The sequence below is a fragment of the Pteropus medius genome, unplaced genomic scaffold (genome assembly GCF_902729225.1).
Source record: "Pteropus medius unplaced genomic scaffold, Ma_sr-lr_union100, whole genome shotgun sequence".
Lineage (NCBI taxonomy): Eukaryota > Metazoa > Chordata > Mammalia > Chiroptera > Pteropodidae > Pteropus > Pteropus medius.
In genome coordinates this window covers 9,845,025-9,869,772 of record NW_024349802.1, presented here as the reverse complement: position 1 = coordinate 9,869,772, position 24,748 = coordinate 9,845,025, and the positions used below count along the sequence as shown (strand labels likewise).

At 47.6% G+C, this 24,748-nt stretch overlaps 1 protein-coding gene across 9 annotated transcripts in view; it reads left to right on the top strand.

Moving 5' to 3' along the window:
• The window catches only part of SIL1 (SIL1 nucleotide exchange factor), a 168,475-nt gene extending 144,402 nt beyond the window's left edge, over window positions 1–24,073 (top strand). For all 9 annotated transcript variants that reach the window (XM_039836225.1, XM_039836219.1, XM_039836220.1 and 6 more), the window contains 3 exons: window positions 19,080–19,176; window positions 19,624–19,788; window positions 23,274–24,073. In XM_039836225.1, the coding sequence (XP_039692159.1) occupies window positions 19,080–19,176; window positions 19,624–19,788; window positions 23,274–23,615 (604 nt within the window). In that variant the 3' untranslated portion in view covers window positions 23,616–24,073. The remainder of the gene's footprint in view (window positions 1–19,079; window positions 19,177–19,623; window positions 19,789–23,273) is intronic.
• Window positions 24,074–24,748: the final 675 nt, after the last annotated feature.

Genomic DNA, 24,748 nt, shown 5'->3' with positions numbered 1-24,748 from the left:
CCCCAAGCCACATGAGGGCAAGGGCCCCACTATGAGCTTTCTGTGCTAGGCATTGAGCAAGTGGTGGCTTTTGTGGCACTGGGGATATGGTGGATTTTCTGTTTCTGTACCTAAAATACCTGCTTCCCCTCTCCAAGAGGTAGGAGTATCTTGAAATAGAGAGTGACCCTGTGGAGCCATTGATGTCTATGGGCTGAGCCTCATCCCTATCCTTGATTCTTTATAAGAGGTGTTAAGCTGAGGTTTCCAGCTTGGGGAAGCTCATTTTCCATGGTTGGTGCTAAGAGAAGAAGATTCAAGTTAGTGGGTGTGGAAAGCCTCCAGGGAATTGGATGCCTGGGGGCTTTATGTTTTAGTACTGTGTAAGTTTCCTAACTGTGGAGCTGTTCGGTATTTGCACAGTCTCATGCTTGGGCTTTGGGGACAGGGCTACAAAGATGGGCTGCTGTTAAAGCGACTAGCAGCAGGGCCTTTGTAGCACTCAAAGTTGGTGGGGGCAAACTAGATCTCTGTGAGTTGAGACTAAGCCAGACTGTTACATCCCTGCACTGACTCCTAGCCTAGCCCTAAACAACCAATTGTTATCCACGATCATGGCTCAGGGTGGTGTAAAACAGTGTGGTGAGCAGTAAAGGCACTTGACATATGTCCTTTTTGGTCTCTTGACACATTCCTCTATCTTCCTCCTTTGAAAAGCACTTCCTTTCCTTGATAATCTCTTCCTCAGAACCATGTGGTCAGGTAAGGCTGTTAACCTTTGTGTCTCATCTCTTCCCTTTTTAGTTAGGGCTGGTCATATGATCTAGACTAACCCTTTATAGTGTCTCCTCCGTTTGTTCAGTGATTAGTCCAGGGTGGGCATGTGACACAAGCAGGGCCAAAGTCCTGCCCTGGAGTTCTATAACATTTTAAAGGGAGAACTCTTTATGCTGGGATTGATGTATATAGGGGCTGCCAGTGGCCAACAGACTAATCCCTGTCTGAAGAAAGCAGCCTCATCTAGAGAGGGAAAGTCAAGAGATGCAGCCTGAGAGAGCCTAGCACATTGCTTGAGCCTCTGGACTCAATTGTGCTTTTACTTTTGTTATTCTTCATGGTGGGACCCAACAAATTTTCTTTTTCCCTTAGATGAGTCTGAATTCCATTTTGTTCCTTAAAAACAGTCTTAATATGAAACAGCTTCCAGCTGATCTAACTATTTGCTTCCAAATTGCTAATATCATATTCAGGAAAGCTGCTTCCTTGGTGGAACCTTGAGCTCAACACTGTACTTTACACACATTGGATACTCACTTCATGTTTCTTAATCTGGGTAACTGTACCCTCACCATCTGCCACCAACCTTTGGGAGGAGAATGAGGGACTGAGCCTGGATCTCCCAGCCTGCCTCTCGATGTCAGTGAACCTTGTCATCCGTGCATGCATTTTTCATCTCTGCTTCTGCAGAGATAAATACAATCTGTCAATCTTGCTTTACAGGGGCCTTGCTAAACATGCCAGTGGTGGGGAGTTTATCGGTCTACCTCAGGCTGCTGCTGTCTTTCAGATGTAGACAGGAGACTGTACTCCCATGGTATAACACTGTTTGCAGTCGTGAGTTTGATTATCTCCCTCTGAAATCAGCCTGTCTCATAGTGCCTAGCTTGAGCTGGTACTGAATTTATTGGTGCCTAAAACATCAGGTCAGTGTTAGAGGTTCCTTGCCTACTCCTTCTTTCCCAGGCTGCTTGTGCCAGCTGCAGGGCCCTCATGAGGCTGTTAAGTGTCTCTCTGTGGCAGATTCATTGTTCCATATTTTATTTAATTACCTACTTTTACAGCTTTTAGAATAAATCTAATTATCCATCTGTTATGTTACGTTATGCCACTGCAGTTCATGCAGTTCTATCTCATTGTATGATATTTGTCAACTTGACCTTCCCTCTTCCAGTGTTCATGCTCCTCTGCATAGTTCTGTGCCACCTCCTCAATGGATATCTCCAGCATGTCAGCTTATCCAGGGTCTCCATGCAGAGCTGACTGCAAGTGACTCTTGGAACAGAGTTTGGAGTATTGTAGGAGAAGGAGAGTAGCCAAGGAGCCATCATGATGCCGTGCTGACCTTAGGTCTGGAAAGTTGAATTGATATTAGAGTGCCAGAAAAGAAAGCAGAAGTTCTAGCCTATGGTTTCTGGTCTTTAGCCAGAGGCTTGGTGTCAAGGACTGCCAGGAGAGGTCAGGCTGAAAGGAGATGACAGTGGCTACCTGTGGACATGTCATGACTGCCTTGCTCTGGCTGGTGAGCAGTACCTAACATTAGGATTGAGTCAGGGCTGATCTTAGACCCAGCAGAGGTAGAAGTTACCTCTGGGAGGTAACTTCAGGAAAGCTGACTTCAGGAACCATGTGGAGGATCCTGGCCCCCAAATCTTTTTTTTACTCCTGTTATTGCCTAAAATTCTATTAATACCATTGGAGATTTTTTTTATACATTTATTACCTTTCTTTGTGAGAAGATGCAAATACTCCCAGGAGGGGTACCCCAGGAGTCATTGAATACCTCTGTGATATCCCTTTCTCAGGCAGACAGGGATGTGTGGTGACGGGGACACATGAGAGAATTGGTTAAGGGAAGGAAAGAGGCAAAATTTAGAACACTGGCTGGGGTCTACCCTGTGTGAGTTCTTGGAGTCGGTAAGCTGCTCAAAAATTGAGAGGGCCCGTGCCCGTGCCTGTGCCCAACTCTTCCACACACCCAGTTGGGGTGGGGCAGTCTAGGCTTTGGTGTTCCAGGAGGGGAGCAGCACTGAGGCAGCCTCATCCCATGAGGCAGCTCCTGCTAATTGAGTACCAAGCATTGGGCTAGAACATCTAGAGAGTGAGGTTACAGGTGAACAGATAACAAGGCAAAGTCCACATCCTTGAGGGAGTTGATGGTTTAGCAGGGGAAGCAGACTTTGACCAAGCCTGTTGAGCATAGTGAAGGCCGATGGGGTCCTCAGGAATGCATAGCAGGGGCCCTTTGCAGGCCAGGTGGTCAACAAATGTTTGGAGTGAGACTTGGAGGAATAGGAACTAGACAGATGAAGATAGGACAGGGATGGAAAAGGGTGAGAGAAGGACACTCCAGGCAGAGACAGAGACAGTAGAGAGCACAGCACATTTGAGTTGTGACATAAGGTCATTTTCATCAGATTTCTGAACGGAAGCATTGAGGCTACTACTGTTACTGCTTCCAAATTATGTACCCCCAGGGGCCAGGAGAGGATCTGTATGTGGCCTATAGGCTTTGGGTGGTGGAGGCACTTTGATCAGAGGCTCTGTATTCTGCCTTATCCTCCAAGGTCCCCACAGCCCAAGGCAGGGTGTGCTGCTCCGCTACAGACTCCTCCTTCTCACCCCTACTTTACCCCTGGCCCAAGTCCATATTAAAGGCCTTCCCACTTGGATGTGGGTTCAGGTTGGAGCTCATTATAGCCGTGTGGCCAGGCCCTTCATTCCCCCTTCTAGGTTAAGACTTGGCAGGCATCAGAGTCTGCCAGGAACAACCCCCAGGCCTTCTGCCTTAATGATCTTGCTCCCGCCCTCAGTCTGCATGGCCTCCTTAGCTGAGCTTTTCTCACCAGAGCCTTTGGTGACTTTTCACAAGCTTTTCCTCATTCCAAGAAGCAGGATTCAGTGACTAATTGCTGGTATTTTTTTCCTCAAGGCTCTATTTATATAGGCTGTCATGTTGTGGGTGAGGGTGAGCAGGCTTCAGTCTTGGAGAGGGGGAGCTGCTGTTTCCTGCTACTGCCATCATTAGACTGAGGCCTGTGTGGCATTGATGTCCACACTTTGTCTTTATTCTTGTATTTTTTTGTCGTTTTGACATTTAGTTCTTTGAACATCTAACATCCCTTTTATGCTTCTCATCTTCCACAGAAGATTGTTGTATTTTGTCCCCACCGAAGCTGCGTTTTCCTTTTGTCAGATTTCTCACTTTCTTCTTTATTGTATTTTGATCAGTGCAGCTATGTAGGTCTGGGTTTTATTGAGAGCTTTTCATCTTCTTGGCAGTGGCCCTCAGGGACTGGGTCTTCTAGCAAAAGGTGGGCTCTGCCTGAGGCCCCTGAGGCAGACCTTTCCTGGCCAGGGCTAGATAGAGCCCAGCCTGTCATCTGTCCAGGGACTCTATAGCCTAGTAGTTCTCAAAGTTAAGCATGCATCAGAAGTACCTGGAAGGCTTGTTAAAATACAGATTGCCAGGCCCCTGCCCTAAAGTTTCCGAGTAAGTTTGGGTTGGGGCCTGAGAATTTTTATTTCACACTAGTTCCCAGGCGATGCTGGTACTACTGGCCCAGAGGCCACACTTTGAAAACCACTGTTGTAGTGTAATTCCTCCTGTATCTTGAAGCAGAGTGTTCAGGGCCTTACAGGGGGTATGTCGGGTGAGGGGAGAAAAGCAGAGGATCAACTTTCCTCTTTTCCATACTGTGTCCAGTTCTTCAAAACTAAATGATGGCAGATGTTGGCAGTGGCACCGTAATATTCAAACACTTTTACAGTGATTTCCCTTGCCCTGTATCATTTGATACTCACAGTAATGTGAGTAATCCTTTGGTGAAGTAGAGCAGCTTCCTGACAGATAGTAGAAGTAAAGTTTAGATAAGTTAAGGACTCTTTCCAGGCCATTCAGCTAGTTGTTTGTGATGTGACTCTAGTGGAATCCAGGTTTCTTAGCTCTTATTCTAGAGCTTTCAGAACTCTGCCACTTATTATGTGAGATTGGGGAAAATTACTTAACTTTCTGTGACTCAGTTTATTGATTAGTAAAGTAGGGTAATTATAGTATCGGCCTCATAGAGTTGTCATGAGGAAAACATGACTTAACGTTTGAAAGCATTTAAAAACTATTAAATAATGGCACTCCAGAATTCATTCTCCTAAAGACTGTTGGGACTGCCCTTATTTTTGCATTACTGTTGTCATAAGAGGCTCAGGAGAATGTACTACCCAGCGCCAACAGAACAGGACTTAGTCACTTAGAAAGGGCTTCTATCTGTGGTCCCTCCTAAGGGTACTAGTGCAGAGAAAGCCAGGTGGATGGCATTTATTCCCAGGAGTTGAAGTTGGAGCTGTAGCTGATAGGCAAAGTTAGTGCGTGAAGGCTAAGAGCAAGAGATGGCCTCCAGGAGAGCAAGGCAGCCCAGGTCATCTGGTGCACTCCACTGGAGGTGCTGCAGTCAAGGTCCTTTAGCACTCAGCCCTGAGTGGGGGGGCAGGGTGCTGTTAATTTGGAGGGAGGAGAAGCTAAATCTGCCCTTTTGGTGTTTTTTTTTTTTTTTCCCTGCCTCCCATCCACCATCTGACTTCGGCATTTATAGAAATAGCTGGAGTTTTAAGCAGGAGGCCAATCCTAATAATGCTACTAATTGAACCTATTGAACATTATGTGCTGGGCACTGTTATATTCAATATCTCACTTAATAATCGCAACAACCTTATGAAATAACCCTCATTTCACAGATGAGGAAGCTTGGGCAAAGACAGATTAATTAAGTCATGCAGAAAGAAAGTCCAGTATTCAATCTTTGGTCTCTCTGGCTCCAGAGCCCATGGTCTTTACCACTGTGACACTGCCTACTTGGACTCTACCATGATGTTTCCCTGTGGGGTGCCATCTTTCTCCCCGACCCCCATGGGTGCCTAGCCTTGGCCCGTTCCCAAGATCCTTTGTCTCTCAGCTCAGTTTCCAGGCTACAGGACTGTGAAAGTGTTTTATTCACCTTTGTATCTTCTATAGAACCTAACACAAAGCCTTATAAAGAGGCTTACCATATGTTCAGTTTATGCCTCTTGTCCCAGTTCTTCCTTTTCACTTTTAAAAGTGTGTCAGTTTAGACAATAAATTATGTGGTCACCCTACTTACACATGACTGGTTCTCCTAGCCCGGGGCAGTGATATTTTAATAGGGGACCCTGAAAGACAGAATTATCTTTAAGACTCAAAGAAATAAACCCCAGATGGTGAAATTTTAAGCACTTTTATAGACCAGTGGGGCAAGAGGATTTAGACAAATGTTCTGCTCAGCATCTCACAAGCCTACCACAAAGGACTATTTCTAAGACCAGATTTGAGGCCAGTGAGAGTTACCAGCCGGTCTCAGATTCACCAAGGCAGGAGTCCCACTGTAGCTTCATGGAAGTGTCTGACAAGCAAGGCCAGAAAAGGAGAGAGGAGTGCAAAAAGCTTTTGTTTTCCCACCTCTCCCAGGCAGAAGCAAGCCCTTTCTTTGGCTTTGACTGTGCTCTACTCCCCTAGCCTTCTTGCAGCAAAGACAAACTGGAGTTGGTCCTCTTCACAGTGCTGAACTCAAGCCTTAGCGGGACTCAAGTGCTTTCTTGTCTGGCATTCTGCTCACCTTGGGCTCTACTCCTATACCCTGGATATGGGGCCACATATACCCCCAGACTTGATGTGTGCAAGTCACATCCTAGGCTGTGTCCTTGTCCCATTTGCAGGCAGCTGAAAACTGCTGTGCATATGTCAGTTTACACTTGAACTGGTTTAATGTTTTTTTTTAAGTTGCAATCTAAAATTCAGCCAGACAGGCTTTAACGAGCACTAAATCGTCAAGCCTTTTGTTTCCCTTGCTATTCAAGCCATAGAGATTTTGTTTGATTCAGCAACAATTGCTGAATCTTAAACAAACCATTTACATTTTGACATTAACCATTTTATGAGTGTAACTTTTTCATTGGCATTAGAATGATTCCAGCAGAAAGCCTTTTTAATCATTTATTAGAAAAAGAATTAAAAGGGTTTGTGGAAGGTGATTCTTAACATTTTCTTTGAAAAAAAAAAAAAGTAAAATTTTAACTGACTTCAGTTGGGTAGTACATACAGATTTTTAGCCTTTCTCCTCCCATCTTAATGACTTTTGATCTTTCCAAGGTCATTGTTCTAGGACATCTTGAAGTTACCCCACTTGCATAGTGACTTGTCTAATAGAGTACCTCTCTGCATGTCTCTGTTGGCTGTTCATTTTGTCTAGTAGGGGCAGGAACTATTTTTATTCTTTGTTCCGGCCCCAAGATGCTTAGCTGAGGACTCTGTACTCTGGGCCCAATCAAGATTTGTTGACCAGCTGACTGGGAAAAGAGCCTCAGACAAATAGCATGCTAACAAACAAAACCATCCATCATTCTGTCTCCGGAAGCTGTGAGTAATTGGGGCTTTTCTCTAGTTCTTAAAGATCTCCACGGAGTGGGAAGTCTTCACTTTCCTTTCAGGCCTCCTATTCCATTGTCTGGTGAGTCAGGCTTAAAGGCCTCGGGCAGCATCAGGCCTTTCAGTTTTGTTCTATATTTGAGGAAACTGTGTGTCCTTCTTAACCTGGGGGAGACCTGGTGAGGCCAGAACCTGGCCCGGGAGTCAGCAGACCCACTCCACCTACTTTTTCTCCTCTATTACAATGTGAGAGACATGGTTACAGACAGGAAACCCATGCTCACTCGGGCTGTGAGACCGGTCACGTGAAATGGAGGCCATGTCACGCCACCTCCGTGGAAATCCAGGAGGCTGGGTACTGCACTTGCCTCAGAACTGTAACTAATTGTTCATAAAATCTTTCCAAATGCCAGTGATGCAAAATATTTGGATGGTTTACCATATTGTTCACCATATTTAAACTGTCAGAAACCTTAAATATCTGAGCAAAACCTCATCAAACAAAGGATATTTTAGGGACTTGTTATGTATGTTGTATAGCAGCGAGATTTGTAGTCTATATGATTTCCAAATCTTGTAATTGAAGCATTTCAGTGTTGTCTTTTTCAGCTATAGATCATCCCACGATCATTGCCTTTTCTTTTGCTATCAAGAAATGGCTCATTCATAAACATTTCTGCAGTTGTGTAACAAAGGCAAAATAGGCCTCGCTTGATTCCATTGGCTCTGATTGAGGAGATGAGGAGGTTGGAGAGATTGATTTCCCAGCACACATCTTAGAACTCTTGAGAGCAAGATCTGGGTGAGTAAGAAAGTTCTTCCTGAGCCATGAAGGGTCTGTTGAGAAGGGTCTGTATTGCCTGCAGCTTTGAACAAGGATTGGCCAGGTGATTTTCCCTGGAGTCCTCTTACCCTGTGGAATCTGGCCTGCTCTGCTCTCCCTCATCCCCCAGCACCTAGGAGGACAGTTATACTAGATGACCTTAGAACACTCTGTAATTCGCTAATAAATTTGATAAATCTCACTATGTGAAAAATCTCTCATATGTTTTAGCCTAAATTTTCTTCTGTTTAACCTTGTTACTTTTACCTTGCCTTCCTCAAACTGCCTGAGACAATTACTGAGAGACATTCTTTGAATAATTATAGACCACAGGTAGTTTCTCTTTAGCCCTCTCTCTTCCATGTTCCCCACCCTGTAGTCTCCCTTTAGCCAGTTCTAAGTAGCTTCTTTGATCCTTCCTCCCAGTCTCTCCCCCTAGCTTATTAATTACATTTCTCCCCCATGAGTTCTTTCTGTACTGGCTTTGTTTGTCAAACCAGAGGACCTGAGAATGAGAATCTAGGGCCACTCAGTGAGAGGTGGTACATTCTTTTTTGTCCCCCGACCACAGGTAGCTCCTCCCACTTCTGAGAAGCCTGAAAACCTAGGTACTCTTTCTTAGCAGAAAAGTAAAAACAGTGATTTTCAAGAAATAGTATAATGTGATAAAAACAATTATTTGAATGCTCACATTTCATTATCACATTTCATTATCACATTTCATTTCTACAACAGTCCCATGAGAGAAATATTTTTAATTTCCATTTTACAGATGAAGAAACAGAGATCCAAAGAGGTTTAGTAACTTATCCCAGTAACACAGCTAGAAAATGCTGGAGCTAGGACTTGAACTCAGGTCTCCTCTCTGACTCCAGAGCAGCTCTCATTCACTAGTTTGCTTAGTGAGTTTGAGCTTTTTGGTGAAACAAAAGTCCAGACCATTGGCTCTTAGTCCATCAAAAATCAAACAAACTAACCCTGGAATAAGATGTCAGCTATTTACTCTCAGTGTAGAAGAGGCTTTCCGGCTGAGATGGTAAAACTGGCACAGAAGCAATTTGGTGGGGCAATATGGGTCTGAGCAACTGGAAATCTCCTTCCTCAATAAATATTCTGATCAGTTCTTGACTTTAATTCTTAACTCACTTTTCTGACAGTTTTATCTCTCAGAAGGTTTAGGAAGGCATAAAGAAAAGGGTCTCACTGAAATTATATTCTGAGCAACAGGAAGGATTAGTTTGGTGAAGTGAAAGTGCTGGAAACCTTAGGAGAAAGTGGCCAAGGGAAATGCAAAATTCACTGAGTTTGGAGGAAAGCAGATTTTAGAAGGTCCAGGGAAAAGTAGAGATAATGTCTGGGCAAGAGCTTTGAAAAGAAGGATGACTCATAATTTGCTAAATGAAATGTGCTTAATATAGTGACAAGTGATTACTGTAAGGGAGAAGAGAGGAGACACCTAAAGAAACCAGCATGGCTGCAAGGGAAACTTAGAGTTCAGCTGTTGTCTAAGAGATGAAAAAGAGTCCTATGACCAATAACAAATAGAGAAGAACTCTGTCAGGAATACCAGGTAGATGATACCTGGGATGCTAAGAGTAAAGGATCTGCCTGAGCAGTTAGTGTTCAGAGTGAGAGGAATGATAAGGAAGGCCTCGGCTGCCTGCTTCAGTGAGATGATTTAGTGTAGTAGATGAAAGAGAGTGCATCTCCATCCTCTGTTCTATTTCTATTTCACCTTCGACTTCTCTTTTAAGGAGAATGGCCTTCCTCTAGAAAAAGTAAAACAAGCATGGTTAAGAGGAACTTGAGCCGAAGAGCGTGAGGAAGAAGGAAAAGAGCCACTGGCTTCTCCAAATTAGTTAGAATCTGAAAAATTAAATGGAAATTTACAGACATCATTATGAGACCTGTGTATATGAATCTTTATGGCTTCATGGGGATTGAGAGAGAGGCAAGGAGACAGGATAGGTAATAGTTTTGGTTTGCAAAATAACGGCAAGTTTTTGAGACATGATTTATGAGCATTTCTAAAGAGAAGAGGTAGTCTCTTGGAGCTAGCGTGAGTTTGGTAAAAACATGTCTTGCCAGACTAGTTTAATGCTTAATTCCTCCCTCCCTCCCCCACCCCCCACTTCCTTCTACCTTTCTTCAGCAAAACAGTGCATCAGTCTAAAACATACCACTTGATAAGTTATTAAGAGTAAATATACCCATATAACCACCACCCAGGTCAAGAAATAGAACTTCATCCCAGAAGATTCTCTCATGCTCCCTCCCAATTCTAATTTCCTTTTTCAGAAAGACTTTCCAGCCAGGGAGATTAGACCAATATGTTATAGACACAGAGGGAGCCTACAGTTCAGGAAAGTATTCAGCAGAATTTTATGATACTCTTAATAGGTCAGGTAGACAAATGATGATAATGACATGTGGATTTGTAGCTACTTGAACAATCAGACCTAAAAGATATTTATAAATGGCTCAGTGTCAACAGAGCCTTCACTCTAGCAGTGTGTCAGAAAGCTCGTGTCAGACTTTGTCCTGTCCAACTTACATTCACATTCTTCTCTGAGGACATGGGGGCAGACAACACAGAACACAAAGGGATGATGAACATGTTGGATAAGTGACAGAATGAAAATCCAAAAGAATAGTGACAGGCTAGGATGAAGAGCCTAGGTAGCAAAGTGACATTTTAAATTTTGTTATTAAATTTTTAATTTTATAAATAACCTATATATATGCTTAAAAAAAGAGTTTTTGCCACCCAGAAGCAAATATATGGTGTTATTACCACCCATACTGTTACTAACTTGCTTTTTGCCTGCTGGCTTGTGTTTAGGGCTATGTTGGGGAACGCTTGGCTCATCAATGGATCACGTGAATAGCTTCCAGGGATTTGACATAGGCAGGCCCAGTGCAAGTCAGTTCTGTGACACTACAACCAAAAACCTAAATGTGGCCTGAGGCAGTAGCCGAAGAGTGGCCCTGGGACAGAGCCACCTGGGCCCACTGGACTGTGTAGGAGTTAGCCAGGCCGGAGCCCTGTGGAGCTAGGCTTTGGTGGGGATTTGTTGGTACATGGAGCAGTGTCCCATAGAACATTGTCAGGAAGGCAGAAGATTTCCAGAGTCAAAGAATGACTGCAGGATCCCATGATGCCAGATTGTGAGAGGGGAGCTGTCTTTGGACAATTGGCTGCTCCTAAGCTTCAGAAGGGCTGACCTGGCAGGGCAGGGTCAGGTAGCTCTTTCTACTTTGAGAGGGTATACTTGAGACTAGTGGGGATATAAGCTTCATGAAAGCAGATTTCAGCTCAGTATCAGAAGACATTTCCCTAGCAATTGGAAGTTTATAACTAATGTTAAGGCTGCCTTGTTCAATGGTTAGCTCCTTACCACTCTAGTCTTCAAGTACTGGGCAGCTAGTTATTCGAGATGCTGTGCCAGATAAAAGGTTGGCCATTTGCTCTAGCTATCTCAAATACTAGTCTTCACATCAGTGCCAGGATTACTGATAAGAATCATGAGGGGAATTTATGAAAAATCAGTTTTTTGAGCCCCATTTTCTGAGATTATGATTTAGTATGTGTAGGATAAGGTTTAGAATCTGTTAGAATTTTCAAGAAGTACCCCACGTGCTCCTTGGAGAAATGGCTGATTCCATGGCTGGTGCAGGAAAAATACAATATCTTGTTCAAGAACATCTTGTGCCAGAAAGTAAGGAAGTGCTCAAAGAACGATGGAAATATGTCAAAAGACACAGAAGCCAGTATGAAAAGGCTCAGTGATTAAATCCGGAATAATTGGAGCATTAAAATAAATAATAATAGAAATGGATCATAACCCGTAGATTAAATTAGAATCTATGAATCCATACTGATATAAATGAATGAATGAGGAAGAAGGAAAACCTCTTTCAATTACCAACAAAGACAGATAGAAATGATGGAATTTGAATATCATTTGACAAGCATCATAGTAATAATTATTTTAAGCAAGAATTATTGATGAATGCTAGAACTAATGAGTGAAAGTTTGATGAGGAATAGGCTGTCTTTATATCTCAAAGTGTCTTCCCACAGAAAATATTTATTAATTTCAAAGAGGCAAATAGTATCTTTATAGTGGAGAAATCTGGCAGATACCACCATGACCAAGTAATCAAAGGGACTAGTTCTGGGCCTGTCTGATATCACGTGCCTTCTGATATGATGCACTGAGACGTAACATTGCTTTTATGGTATTCCTGCCAATGTGCATAACCTTAATCTAATTATGAAAAAACCATCAGACTAATTCCAACTGAGGGGCATTCTACAATTGGCCTGTGCTCCTTAAAACTGTCAATGTTGTGAAAGACAAAGATAGGCTAAGGAAGGAAGTGTCAGGGTTAAAGGAGACTTAAGAGACATTAATAAAATGCATCATGTAGTCCTGGTTTGGACCTTGGACCAAAATTATTTTTCTAAAAAGGATATTTTAAAGGATATTCTAAAAAGTTGACAAAATCTGGTTATAGATTATGTATCAGTGTTAATTTCCTGATTTCGATCATTATATTGTGGTATATTTAGGAATAAAAGGGCATCATATGTGCAACTTATTCTCAAATGTTTCAGAAAAGAATAACTGTATTAATATATAGAGAGAAAATGAAAAGACAAATGTGGTAAAATGTTAACAATTGATGAATCTTGATGGGGGTTCTTTTACTATTTTGCAACTTTTCTGTAAATTATTTTTCCTGTGTAATTTTCTGTAATTTCCTAAGTGCCCAGTCTGAAATGATTTAAGGGGGAAAGTGCCCCAGGGGATTGTGATACAGAGCTATGTTTGAGAGCTACCAGATGTCTGTCAGGAAGATTCTTTGGTGCCTCTCCCTCTGAAGCCCCCTTATCTCTCCAAAGGTGGATAGATTGTGTGTGTGTGTGTGTGTGTGTGTGTGTGTGTGTGTGTCTGTGTGTCTGTGTGTCTGTGTGTCTGGAAGGAGATCCTAGGGATACTCTTGTGAGAGCTATCATTGTAGTGAATTTTAGGCAGCCACATTTGTTTACATGACTGGCTTCTAGTTGGGAACTATATTGAATGGATCCAATGACACTCCTCCCCTTCTCCAGTATCAGATGAACTTCTCAGGAGCCCATTGTGGTTCCCTTCACACTTAGGTGGTATAAGGCTCATTATAGGCTGGATGTTTTGTTTCTTTTGGGGGCTTCAGGTTCCTGTGGAGGAGTTGTACATGGCTTTTATTTATTTATTTTTTGAACCTATCTGTTTTTATTCAAGTTGGTAATTGTCTATATCTTGATTAATTGATTTCTTAACTCCATTAATCCCTAGGTGGCAGGCTAGTATAGATGCCTAATGAACCTACCTATTTCAGGATTACACATTCTGCAAATCCTTTGTGCTTCACAAAGGCCACACGCTAGGGCATAGACAAGGTGAAGCCACCAGAGAAAGAATCTTTCTCTGTGGGCAAGACAGTGAGCCTACACTACTTCATAAGGCAGGATCGCAAATGATTAAGCCTAACCACATATCCCCTGAGGTATGCCCCCCTTCTCCACTGCTCAGCATCTTTTCCAGAAGCATTTCAGAAAAAAATATTAGTTTTTTCCTGTTATTAAGAGAACAAAAATAAATAATATCATCCTACTTAGAAATATTGAGGGCTTACGAGAGGGCACATACCCTGGTATGTCCCCAGTGTCCCGTGGACAAGTCTAGGTTTGGACTGGGTCTCCAGATGACACAGGCTCTGCTTTAGGGGTTTCACCTTACTTAGTGCTTCCTCAGCCCCCATCTAACCTGTCGACCTAATCCTTATTTCTCATTCTGTAACTCTGCCTTTTCCAGTTTTTCTCCGCCCCCACCCCCACCCCCAGCCCTTGTTCCCATTCACTCCAGCAAGATTTTTGTGCATTTTCTGTTCACATACCCCTAGTGCCAGCGGCACCTGCTTTGTGGCTGCGTGACCTGTACAGCTGTGCAGAAGGGACCCCGCGCTGAGAATGACCTGTGCTTGATTTAATGCTCTGCCCTTGACATCTTGAAATTCCTTATAGTTTTTGAACAAGGGCCCCACATTTCCACTTTTTACTGGGCCTGAAAATTATGTAGCCAGCCCTGAGTGCCAGGGATAAGAAGGGCAGCTCCTGGATCTGAATGTTCCTGGGCAACATTCTCATGGGCCCCCGATTAGCTTTACCCCCCACTCCCAGAAACCCCTCACTCCCAGATACTTGCTCAGCTTTGGTTAGCTAAAGCATGACTTCTGACCCTTGGCAGATTGCCCACATTGGTCACCCTGACCCAAACGTTTGGTTTCTGCAAATGCAGCCACTTCCATTTCTGCAGTCTCTCCCCTCATCCTCCTGCCCCCAAGATTCACAAAGCAGCAGCTGCTGCTGTCCTTCTGCTCACAGGCAGCTGGTTCGCCTGCTGATTGTGAGTGTCCCGATGATCCACTGCTGATGGTGTTTATGCAGTGCAGCCGGCTTAGCCCTGAACAAGGTCTATTCTCATTTATCTCATCAGAGACGAGCTATATCCTTAATATCCTTCTGTTGACTTTGAACACACCGGCACCACTGATGTCACTAAGAGGCATGCCAGGCCCCTGCCCTTTTAACTCAAATCTACAACTGTCAGGATACCCCATCTTCCAGGAGCAAGACTCCCCACCCTCAGGCATGGGCCTCAGCTCTGGTCTTGAGTCTATAGGCGGGGAGGCGGATAATGCCAGTTTATATGTGCCCGAGGCATCTGGGCTGAATAAAGCTGCGTTCTTAAAGGGTATGGTCTGGCCTCCTTGTGTAGCAAACCCACTATGATCATACTCTTTCAGTCACAATTCATTGGCTAGCATTTTGGCATTGCTACCTATTCTATCTTTAACACAAGATAGTTTTAGCTGAGGTGAGACTTGCCCAAGGCCATCAGCTATTCACAAATTCTCACCAAGGGTTTCCCAGGTTCTGGCACCTCACTGAACTTCTTTGGCCATTTCCTCCCCAAAAGCATACAGCAGTGGGCATTCAGAGCCCAAGACAGAGCTGCCTTGGGGGGAGAGGTTCTGAGAGCATGTTGGCGTTTGCCCCTCCGGGGCAGATTGCTCACAAAATGCTGGGCTGTGTTGTCCCTGCCTGGATGGATTGAGCGCCATGTGGAAATACAAGCTTGGTCCTTCCTACCCTACCCTCCCCCTCTGCTGTGTTTTCTCAGCCTCTTGAGTGAGTAGCATTAAAAGGAACTCCTGAAGTGTCTGCTGAGCCACTGAAGCCTGGGGTAGGGCCCAGGGTTAAGTGGGGGCTCTCATTTCAGTTGGTCAAGGAAAAAGGTCAGGCAGGGTCTGGGCCCAGGGCTGCTGAGGCCACTTGGCCACAGGCCCACATTTGGCCCATGGTCCTTCCCTACTCACTCAGGTCCTTCAGGATTGCTGCAGGTGAAACAGTAGATTTATTGACTTAAGAAAGTGATTTCAGCAAGTGACAGAAAGTATCAGGCTTTCTGTTTTTCTCTCTGGCTTCTATCTCCTGTGTATGAGCTCTATTCTCTCATACTCTAAGTGGGCATCCCCCGTGGGGATGCATGGGACTTGGCCACTGCTGGCCCGGCAATAGGTGCTCCTGGCTTATAGCCACCTACCTTGTGTAGAAGAGAACTTTTCTCTGTCCTGACTCCAGTGTAGAAGACTGAAGGGCTCTGATTGCCCAGTCCTAGGTGATCCACCGAGGCCATGATGATGGGGGTGCTTGATGGGCCAGCATTGGACCACAAGCCCTCCCCTGTAGCCTGGGGAATTGGGACCCGCCCCATCAGGTCTACAAGGAGGGAGAGAGGCAGCAGTGTCTCAAAGGGAGGAAGGAAAGGGGGTCAGTGCCGGGAGGCTAGGCAGATATAGGCACACACCACATAGCCGGAGCTGACCTGACCTGGGAGTAGTGGGCTATGCTTGGCTTAGAGTGTCCCTCCAGCACATCTCCTGTCCCCAGGGTCACTGTCCTGAGGCAGGACCTACTCTTGGGCTCTCTCTGGTGTCTGTGTGCCCTGGAGGCACTTATTTTCGACTCCCCATTTTATTTTGGGTGTGGGCTGAGGAAGGAGAAGCAGGAGCAAAGTCCATTTACTGGGCAGTGTCTGGGTTCAGCATCACCCCTTTTTCATCCCAGCCAACAGACTTCCTTGGCGCTACTAGACTGGCCTCCTGGTATCAAGATGACTCTACTTCTCAGCCCCATTTTTCATGACTCTCCAGAGCGGCCTTCCACCAAACAGTGTCTTTGCCTCTCTGCACATGCATATGTTGTTCCTCGAGCACCTGCACTTTCTCCTCTCCACAGGCTGTCTTCCTCACCTCTACTTCAGCTTCTTGCACTCTCATCTCTCCCATGTAGCCCTCTTGGTTCTTCTAGCCCAGACTTCCTGTTTTCTCTCTGAACCCCACAGACCTTAGGTTCAGAGCCACCTGGTCTGGCCTAAAGTTACCTAGCCCATTCATTCATTCATTCACTCTGAAACCTGTAATTAGAATCTGATGGTGGGCCTCTCATATATGTAGATCCTGACTTGTGCAGTGTTGAGTGGCAGAGAGCTGGCTGAGCTTCCCTAAGGATCTATCCTGCATGTAGACTTCTCTGAGCAGTGGCTTGTCTCTCCATCTTTCCTAGGACACAGTCAGGCCCCCTCTAACCCACACTGGGGCTCCTGTGGGCAAGACGTACCAGGGAAGCCATATCTCTTATGGGCTTTCTGCATCTTTTCTTCACGCCTCATCAGTTTATTCTTTATCTGGAGGATCCCAGGAATTTGCCTACACAGTATGTGGCCCCTTTGTCCCTGAGAGCTTGTTTCTTGTTTGTGCTTTGGTTTCCTTTAGGGGTTTGAGTCTTCTCTTCTACCAGGTGAGACATGGGTGGGCAGAGTTCAAGTCTTATGCATATTGTCTCTCCCTTCCCCCAACACTATTCTTGCTGTTGGTGACAGGGCCACTGCCCTGGGAGATGCCCAGGCCCATCCTTGAGCCCAGTGCGTTCAGGTTGTCTTATTAGCCACCTGCTCTGTGCCTGGGCTCTGAGCTTGTCTCCCAGTCAGCTGGATGATTGTCTCGTCTCTAGGTCTTTTTCTTAGCAGATCGGTAGACAAGAACAAAGCTTCATGCATTGTCTTTGGAGGGCCTTGTCCCCGCTGCCCTGTAGGCCCTTGAGGGTGGGGCTCCTCCATGGCACTCCCTGAGGCTGATGTGATGTCGGGCCTTGCAGCCCCCCTTCCCTGGGAGATGGCATTTGATGTTTGCGTGGTTGTTGTCTTTTTCTAGACCCTCCTGTTGTGGGTGAGCATTCCTCATGTACATGATGAGAGAGACAGCCCTAATTAGTTCACAATTTGATGAAGCAGCTGCCTTTCTCAAGTTAGGGGACCAGGGGCAGGGGAGAGGCTCAGCTCCTAGGCCCCCATGCATTGGTGCCCACCTGTCTGTGAAGAGGAGCTGTCAGCCTCCCTTCCCTAGAGACCACAGCCCACCTCCAGGCTGCTCCTCAGACACAAGTGGAGGTGTAGTATGATAGGCCGGCACCCACCCTGCATGTCCTTTCTGGCTGAGACGATGCCAAGGGACTCAGAATGATGAAGGTGTCTCCCATTTTATAGCAAGAAAACTAGCTCAGCGTGCTAAGTCTGCTGTGAACCTTGAAGCTGGGATGCCTGGTAGGAGTAGAATGGTGGGCCATCTAGGACTCACTCGGGCCCTACCAACATGCCATTTGGCCAGCTTTTATGGAGTACCTGCTATGTGCCAGTCCCTCCCAAGCAGCAGCGTACATGGTCTCTTATTACCTGCCTCCCCTTTTCTCTGGATTTCGGACCAGGAGCCAACTCCCTTTGATTGTCTATACCCTGCTTCATTCTCCAGGATGTCATGGGGGCTACCTGCCAAGGTTGAAGGGATGAGCAGGTGCTTTTGGGGTCTCTAGGGAGCTGGTAGCCATGCTAAGGTTAGGCAGCCAGAGTCTAGTGGAGACTTGGTGCCCTTTGTGGGCTGTCTGACCTCTGGCCTTTCCCCTCCCCATGCTGCTGGCTTCAGGCTTTTTAAGTGCCTGCTGCCTTTCTTCTCTGAAGCCTTGTAAGTGGCTGGTGAGGGAGCCTTGACCTTCCTCAAGAGCCAAACTACAAAGAATCCCTGTGCTTGGCACTTGCTCTTTAATTGATCGCTAATTTGATCTGAGAAAGCAAGGATCCTACAAAGGGGTGTCCTGAATGTCATCACTTTTTATCCAGCCCAGAACAGGGAGAGAATTCCCAAGGGCAGCTCTGGGTTTTGAATGTTTCAGCATTGCCTGTTCGTTGGTTGGCACAATCAGGGTTGTATACATGTGTTTATTCATTCATTCCCTATTGTCCAGGGTGCTGTGACATGGCAGGCTCTGTGCTGAGCACTGAGAATACAGGGATGGTGAAAATCACAGTAGCTGCTCTCATAGAGTGGTGGGGAGGCACTGGGTTTCCTGGATCTTGTGCTTTCTTCCTGTCTTTTTACCTCAAGAGTTTACTATGTGCTGTGTGTGTGCTCCACCCAGGAGAAGAGAGAAGAAGAATGGGTCCCTGCTCCTAGGACCCACTAGTAATTTCCTGCCAGTGTGCGATATGCCTAGGATCATGGAAGGAAGAACACCGAACACTGACTTGGGTGTAGGGAGGAAGGCTTTTCATAGGAGGGACACTGAAGTAACACTTTTAGTATCAGAAGGATCTTAAAATGGTATTGGTGATTTCCTTTCTCAAATCACCCCAGCCCATTGGCTGTTGAAGAGTGGGAGACTGGCATGGGGGCCCTTGGCCTTGTTGTCTGTGCCACAAGTCATTGTACCGAGGTGGATCCACACTAAGTAGTCTCTTTCCCCATCTAAGTTCTAGCTTGTTCAGTCTGTGCACCATTTCTCCTTGGATATGGCTGGTGTGGTGTCAGCTTTCTAACCACAAAGATCCCTGGGCTAGACACAGCAATGTACTTCCAAGTTGGTAAACAGGTGCAAAGTCTTGCTTTTCTGTGCTTTCCTCCCAGCAACCCAAAGGTCCAGGTGGAGGCCATTGAGGGGGGAGCTCTGCAGAAGCTGCTAGTAATCCTGGCCACGGAGCAGCCTCTTACTGTAAAGAAGAAGGTGGGTTTCTGCTCCCTTCCTCCTGCCCAGCCCACCTGTAGAAGCTGAAAGGCAAGCGTCCCTTTCCAGGCTGTTCATGTCACCTTTGGGAGCCTGAGTGGTCATCTGCTGGGTGGTGTAGGGGGAGTGATCCTTCTTATCTAAAGCAGCACAGCAGCATGCTGAGGCATCTGGAGGCCTGGGTGCAGTTCTCACAGTGTGGTCTCAGGTTCCACACCCTGGCATCCTGCCACGGCCTTCTCTTTGTCCACTGGGTGATGATGAAGGCGGCTCTCCCAGACCTGGGTTTTGGGGTGTAGCCATACCTGAGGGTAGTGCATGGTGCCAGGAAGAAAGAGGGCTGGGCTGGGGTAGTCGATGTACTTCCTGCTGCTTTTTCTGGGCCTTGGGGCAGGGCCAGCTCTGCGTGGCCTCTGACCCCTCACCCGTCTGGATCTGCCTCCCCAGGTCCTGTTTGCACTGTGCTCCCTGCTACGACACTTTCCCTATGCCCAGCAACAGTTCCTGAAGCTGGGGGGGCTACAAGTCCTAAGGAGCCTAGTGCAAGAGAAGGGCACGGAGGTGCTGGCCGTGCGTGTGGTCACCCTGCTCTATGATCTGGTCACTGAGAAGGTGAGTGCCTAGGCCTGCCTTGCCTACCCCTTTGCTTTGTGTTTGCTACTGGCCATTTGACCCTGGCCCTCTCCCATGTCTCTTCCATTCACCTCTCCATCTTCATTAGTGAGTGTTTCTGATCAGACATGCCCGCTCTGAGCTGGGCAAACAGGTATGCTTTGGGAGCCTCTCCTCCAGGCCCTGAACCCAGGATTTCTGAGACATCAGGGAGGATAGCCTGTGGGAAATGACTGCAAAACTTTGAAACACACGGGCTGATAAGGACAGAGAAAAGGGAGGGGTGCTGGCCATGGTCAGGGCAAAGTGTGCAAGCCCAAGGGTCAGAGGGATTGAAGTCCAGAAATAGCCAGGATCTGCCCTTCATGGAATGGAAGGTCATTGGGCTGAAGCATAGGATGGGGTGATGAGCAGGTAAGGATGGAGCAACTCTGTGAGCCATCACAGCAGCCAGGAGACCAAGGAGCCAAAAGCTGGGATGATGCTGAATCTTAAGATCCTGGAAACCTGGAGTTGACTCCTCTGGGAGCTTTGGCTAGGAGCACAGGCTCAGGATGGCTGCCCTGGAAGGCCCTGGGGACCCCAGGCGCTTGCCACCTGGGAGGAGACTTGGTGCCTAGCCCACTATGGTTTTTGTGAGCCTAAAAAGTGTCGTAATTAAGGAGAGAGTAAAACAAGCTAGGCCTGGATTCTGCATTCAGCTGCTGCAGAGCGCATTGGCAAGGCTTTCTCAGCTGCCTGTCTAAGGCCACACTCTCCGTAGAATAATCAGATTGCAGATTGGTGAATCAGGGCTGGGCACCCACTGGAACCACTGCTGAGTGTTGGAGGCTGAGGGCTCAGCCCTCTTCTCTGCCTCTCCCCTGTTCCGTGTACCCCTGCTTCAGGCTGAGGGTCAATGTTGTCCGTTGCTGCTTCTGTCAGCTATTGCTTTTTTGTGTGCTTGCTCCCTCCCTCTGCCTATCTCTCTCTGCCTGTCTTGTCTCTCAGTCTGTTTCTCTCTCTCTCTCTGTTCAGTCTCCCACCCCCTACCACCTCCTTTAAGCTGCAGAAACCTGGTTTCTCAAAACAGCAGGCAGCCATGTGGTGCTCACATCCAATTAATAAGGCCCTGGGCACAGCTGACATCCTGGGATTGGGCCAGCAAGGCTGGAGAAGGACATGTACGTTGGCTGGAATTTCCCAGGAGAAACTGATCTCTCTCCTCTGGTGTCTTGGGTGTCTCTTTGCTGCTCCCAGCCCTGATGTGCAACCACTGGGTAGCAACCCAGTGAGCAACCCCAGAGAGCAACCACTGGGTAGTCTCACCAAGTCTGCCCTGTCAGCTGTCCCAGGATCCTGCCTTTGAGGCTTTGGAGCACTGTGAGGATCAGGGAGGGCCTGGTGTCTCTGTAGCAGTACAGAGGCAGCCAGGCTCCTGCAGCTAGGGGGCTTTAGGACTAGAGGAGTTGGGTCTTCTCTGTTCCTTTGGTTCCTCAGAGGGAGTAAAGAACTAGCCAGACTGGGGATGTGTCCCAAGCCACCTGAAAGTGGAAGCGTGTCAGGTTCTCATTGGGAGCACATGTTAGGTGTGGGGAAGCAGGAGCTGAACTGCAGGATTCACACGGAGAGTGTGGTCGGCAGCCCACGTCCTCTCATGCCTCATGGAGCTGAAAGGCCACAGAGTGACCTGCCCCCTGGTTCCTTCCACAAGTGTTGACTGGGTGTCTGCTCTGTCTGATGCTGTGCCAGGTCTATGGTCCCTGCCCTCCTGGTACTTTGAGGCAGATACTTATCAGAGAATCACCTAGAGCATGTCATGTAGGCCTTGGAGGCTTATGATCAGAGCCCCAGCCTTTCTCCTCAACCAAGTCAAGGGAGGTGCTGAGACCTGACGGGTGAGTTAAGTTAAGAGTTTGGTGGGTGAGAGTACACCTTGAAGTGGGAGCTATACCTACAAAGGCCATGGTGGAGAGGTAGTGTGACAGGGGCCAGAGTGAGGGCATGTGTAGGGACGAGGCCAAGTGCAGGCAGGGGCAGGTCCTACAGGACCTCAAAGTCCCAGGGAAGAGATTAGTGTTTATCATCAGAAATGCTATGTTGTGAAAGGTTTGGAACTGGGCAGAGGGCTGAAGGAGGCAGAGAACTGAGGGGCCTGGGATATGTTTTGGAGGTGGAGCTGGCAGGACTCGAGGTAGGGCAAGAAAGGACTACCATATCCCTCTCAGCTTTTTCTGTCCCAGGACGGTGACCTCCACCCACCCCCTGCTTCCTCCACCAGCCCCAGTGGGCCCCAAGGCCATCAGGTGGTCCACTGTGGCCCCTGATCTTTTCCTGGGCATCCCTCTTGCCTTCTCTGTCCCCTGCATGCCTTATCCTCCCCTGGAGTTAGGGCAAAGACTCTTCTCACGGGTACATTTAGTACAACCCCACCTCTGCCAACCCTCGACCTCTGCATAGCCTTCCTCTGACATTTGAAATAAGCTGCTAACTGCAGATTTCGGGTGTTTCCTTTCCTGCCTCTGGCAGCCTGGCAGGATGGGTTCCCACCGCATTCTGAAGGGGCTGGGTTTTTGTACTTTGTAGACACAGGCCAAGCATATGACTTCCTGCCTAAACTTTCCTCAACTCCCCAGACCCTCAGCATAAAGTCCGCCCTCTTTGGATCCCCCAGGCTCTGTTCTGTGTCCCATTGACCAGCACAGCCTGCCATTCTCCAAACGTGAGATAGGCCCAGGCCAGTTGCGATCCTTCTGTGTGTGGACCCTCCACCCTTATCCTCTTGGACAACTCCCACTTACCCCTCAGCACTCAGGGAAATGCCATCCTCCTCTGTCCCTCATCCTCTGAGGGAGTGGATCTGTAGTGGTGGCAGTGATGCCTTTGTTGCTGACCTAGCTAATATTTGTGAAGGTACAGATGACATTGTGATGACTGGCGTTGAAGCCCACATTGTTGGGTGTGCTCTGCGTGCCAGTCACTGGCTGTGTGTTCACTATCACAGTGAGTCCCTCCAACAGTTCTGAGGGGTTTTGTCATCTCTACATAAGAGACAATGACATTGGGTCTTAGGGAGGCTAATTGCCAGCCCAAGATCATTCAGCTATCAGTGGGGGAGAAGGAATTTGAACCTAGACCATCTGCCTCCACACTATACTGCTAGACTAAATTTATTATGCTGTTTAGGAATTATTCAGTTAATTTTTATTCTCCTGCTAGACCCTGAGCTCCTTGAGGGCTGTGACCATGTCTCTGTCTTGGTTTCTCCAGTGTCTGGCACACTGCACAGTTTGATGAGCGGATGGGTGGTTGGGAGAGCATGTGTAAAGTCATGAATCCCACTGGCCTTCTCCCCTGAGGGGCCTTTGATGCCCAAGGGGATGAAGGAAGAGGGGGTGAATTCCCAGGTCAGCCACATGCCTTCACATCTGAAGGGCAGAGCTAACTGTTCTCTGTGTGTTCTCTCCTCCCTGCCCACTCCTGGCACCTGGCCATGCGGATGGCAGATGTTTGCCGAAGAGGAGGCCGAGCTAACCCAGGAGACATCCCCAGAGAAGCTGCAGCAATATCGCCAGGTGCACCTCTTGCCAGGCCTGCGAGAACAGGGCTGGTGCGAGATCACTGCCCACCTCCTGGCACTGCCTGAGCATGATGCCCGTGAAAAGGTGCTGCAGACGCTGGGCGCCCTCCTTGCCACCTGCCGGGACCACTACCATAAGGACCCACAGCTCAGCAGGATGCTGGCCAGCCTGCAGGCTGAATACCAGGCCTGGCTACCCTGGAGCTTCAAGGTGGCGAGGACGAGGGCTACTTCCGGGAGCTGCTGGGCTCCATCAACAGCTTGCTGAAGGAGCTGAGATGAGGCTGCCCCAGTGGGGGAATGGTCTGGAACGCTGCTAGTAAGGCTGAGAGGAACTTGCTTGGGTGGGTTCTTCAGGGGACAGCAGGCAGGAGGGAGGCCTGAGCATTATCTGGGCAGTGCTGGCCTGGCCATTAAATGGAGACATGAATGCCATTGTTTGTCTACAGTATGTCTGCAGCCCTGTGGTAGTCAGATGGGTTATTGGGTGATAGGTCCCTAAGCGCCGCTAGTGACATGCTGCATGGTCAGCCCAGAACAGCCAGCAAGTAACAGACCCTATGGGAAGGGTCTGGGCTCAAAGGTTGGGAAACCTTGACTGGGACCAGTAGTTCTATGACCTTGGGAAGTCGCTTAACTTCCCTGAGCCTGTTTCCTCATCTGTCAAAGGGGAATGCCATTAAATGAGAGAAAATAAAGGCCTATAAAGGACTACACTACCACCTGTCACCTGTGCTTGTCCATTCCTCCACCCTGCTATGAGAGGAGGTCCGGGGATTGTATCCCTGTCCCCACTACCTTGTGCCCAAGTAATAGCTTTGAGGCCACTGGCCCTGGCAGAAGCCTGAGGGCATTACCACATGTAGGGATGCTGTGTCAGCCCGGGCAGCTAATGGGCTGGGCTGGAGTAATTGGTGCTGGCGCCTGGGTTGTAGAAAGATGCCGGGATGGCTTGCTGCACTCTGGAGGCCCTTGGGTGTAGTCCTCACTCTGGGAGAAGAGACATCTCACTGAAGCTGGAAGTGGGAGCCCAGACCTGCCTCTCTGTGCCCTTGCCCCTCTCCTGTGTTCATGCTGAGCTGAACAGAGCCCAAGGAGGAGGACTCAGAGGTGGGGGCAGCCGAGCCTGGCAAGTCCTGGCCCCCACCCTGGTGAGACTGGGAGCCTGCTGCAGGTTGCCATGGCAACCCCAGCTCTGGGCCTTCCTGATTTGGATTCTGGTGCGTTTGTTTATCAGCCTTTCCCAATGCACCAGAGGCTCACTCCTGCTGCTCAGGCAGCCCCTCCCAGCCTCCATGTAGAAATCTCTTCCTGGACTTGCATATAGAAATCTCAGCTTCACTGAGCTGAGAGGAAACTGAGGCCCAAAGAAACATGGGGTAGTGGGTGGCTTACTTCCCT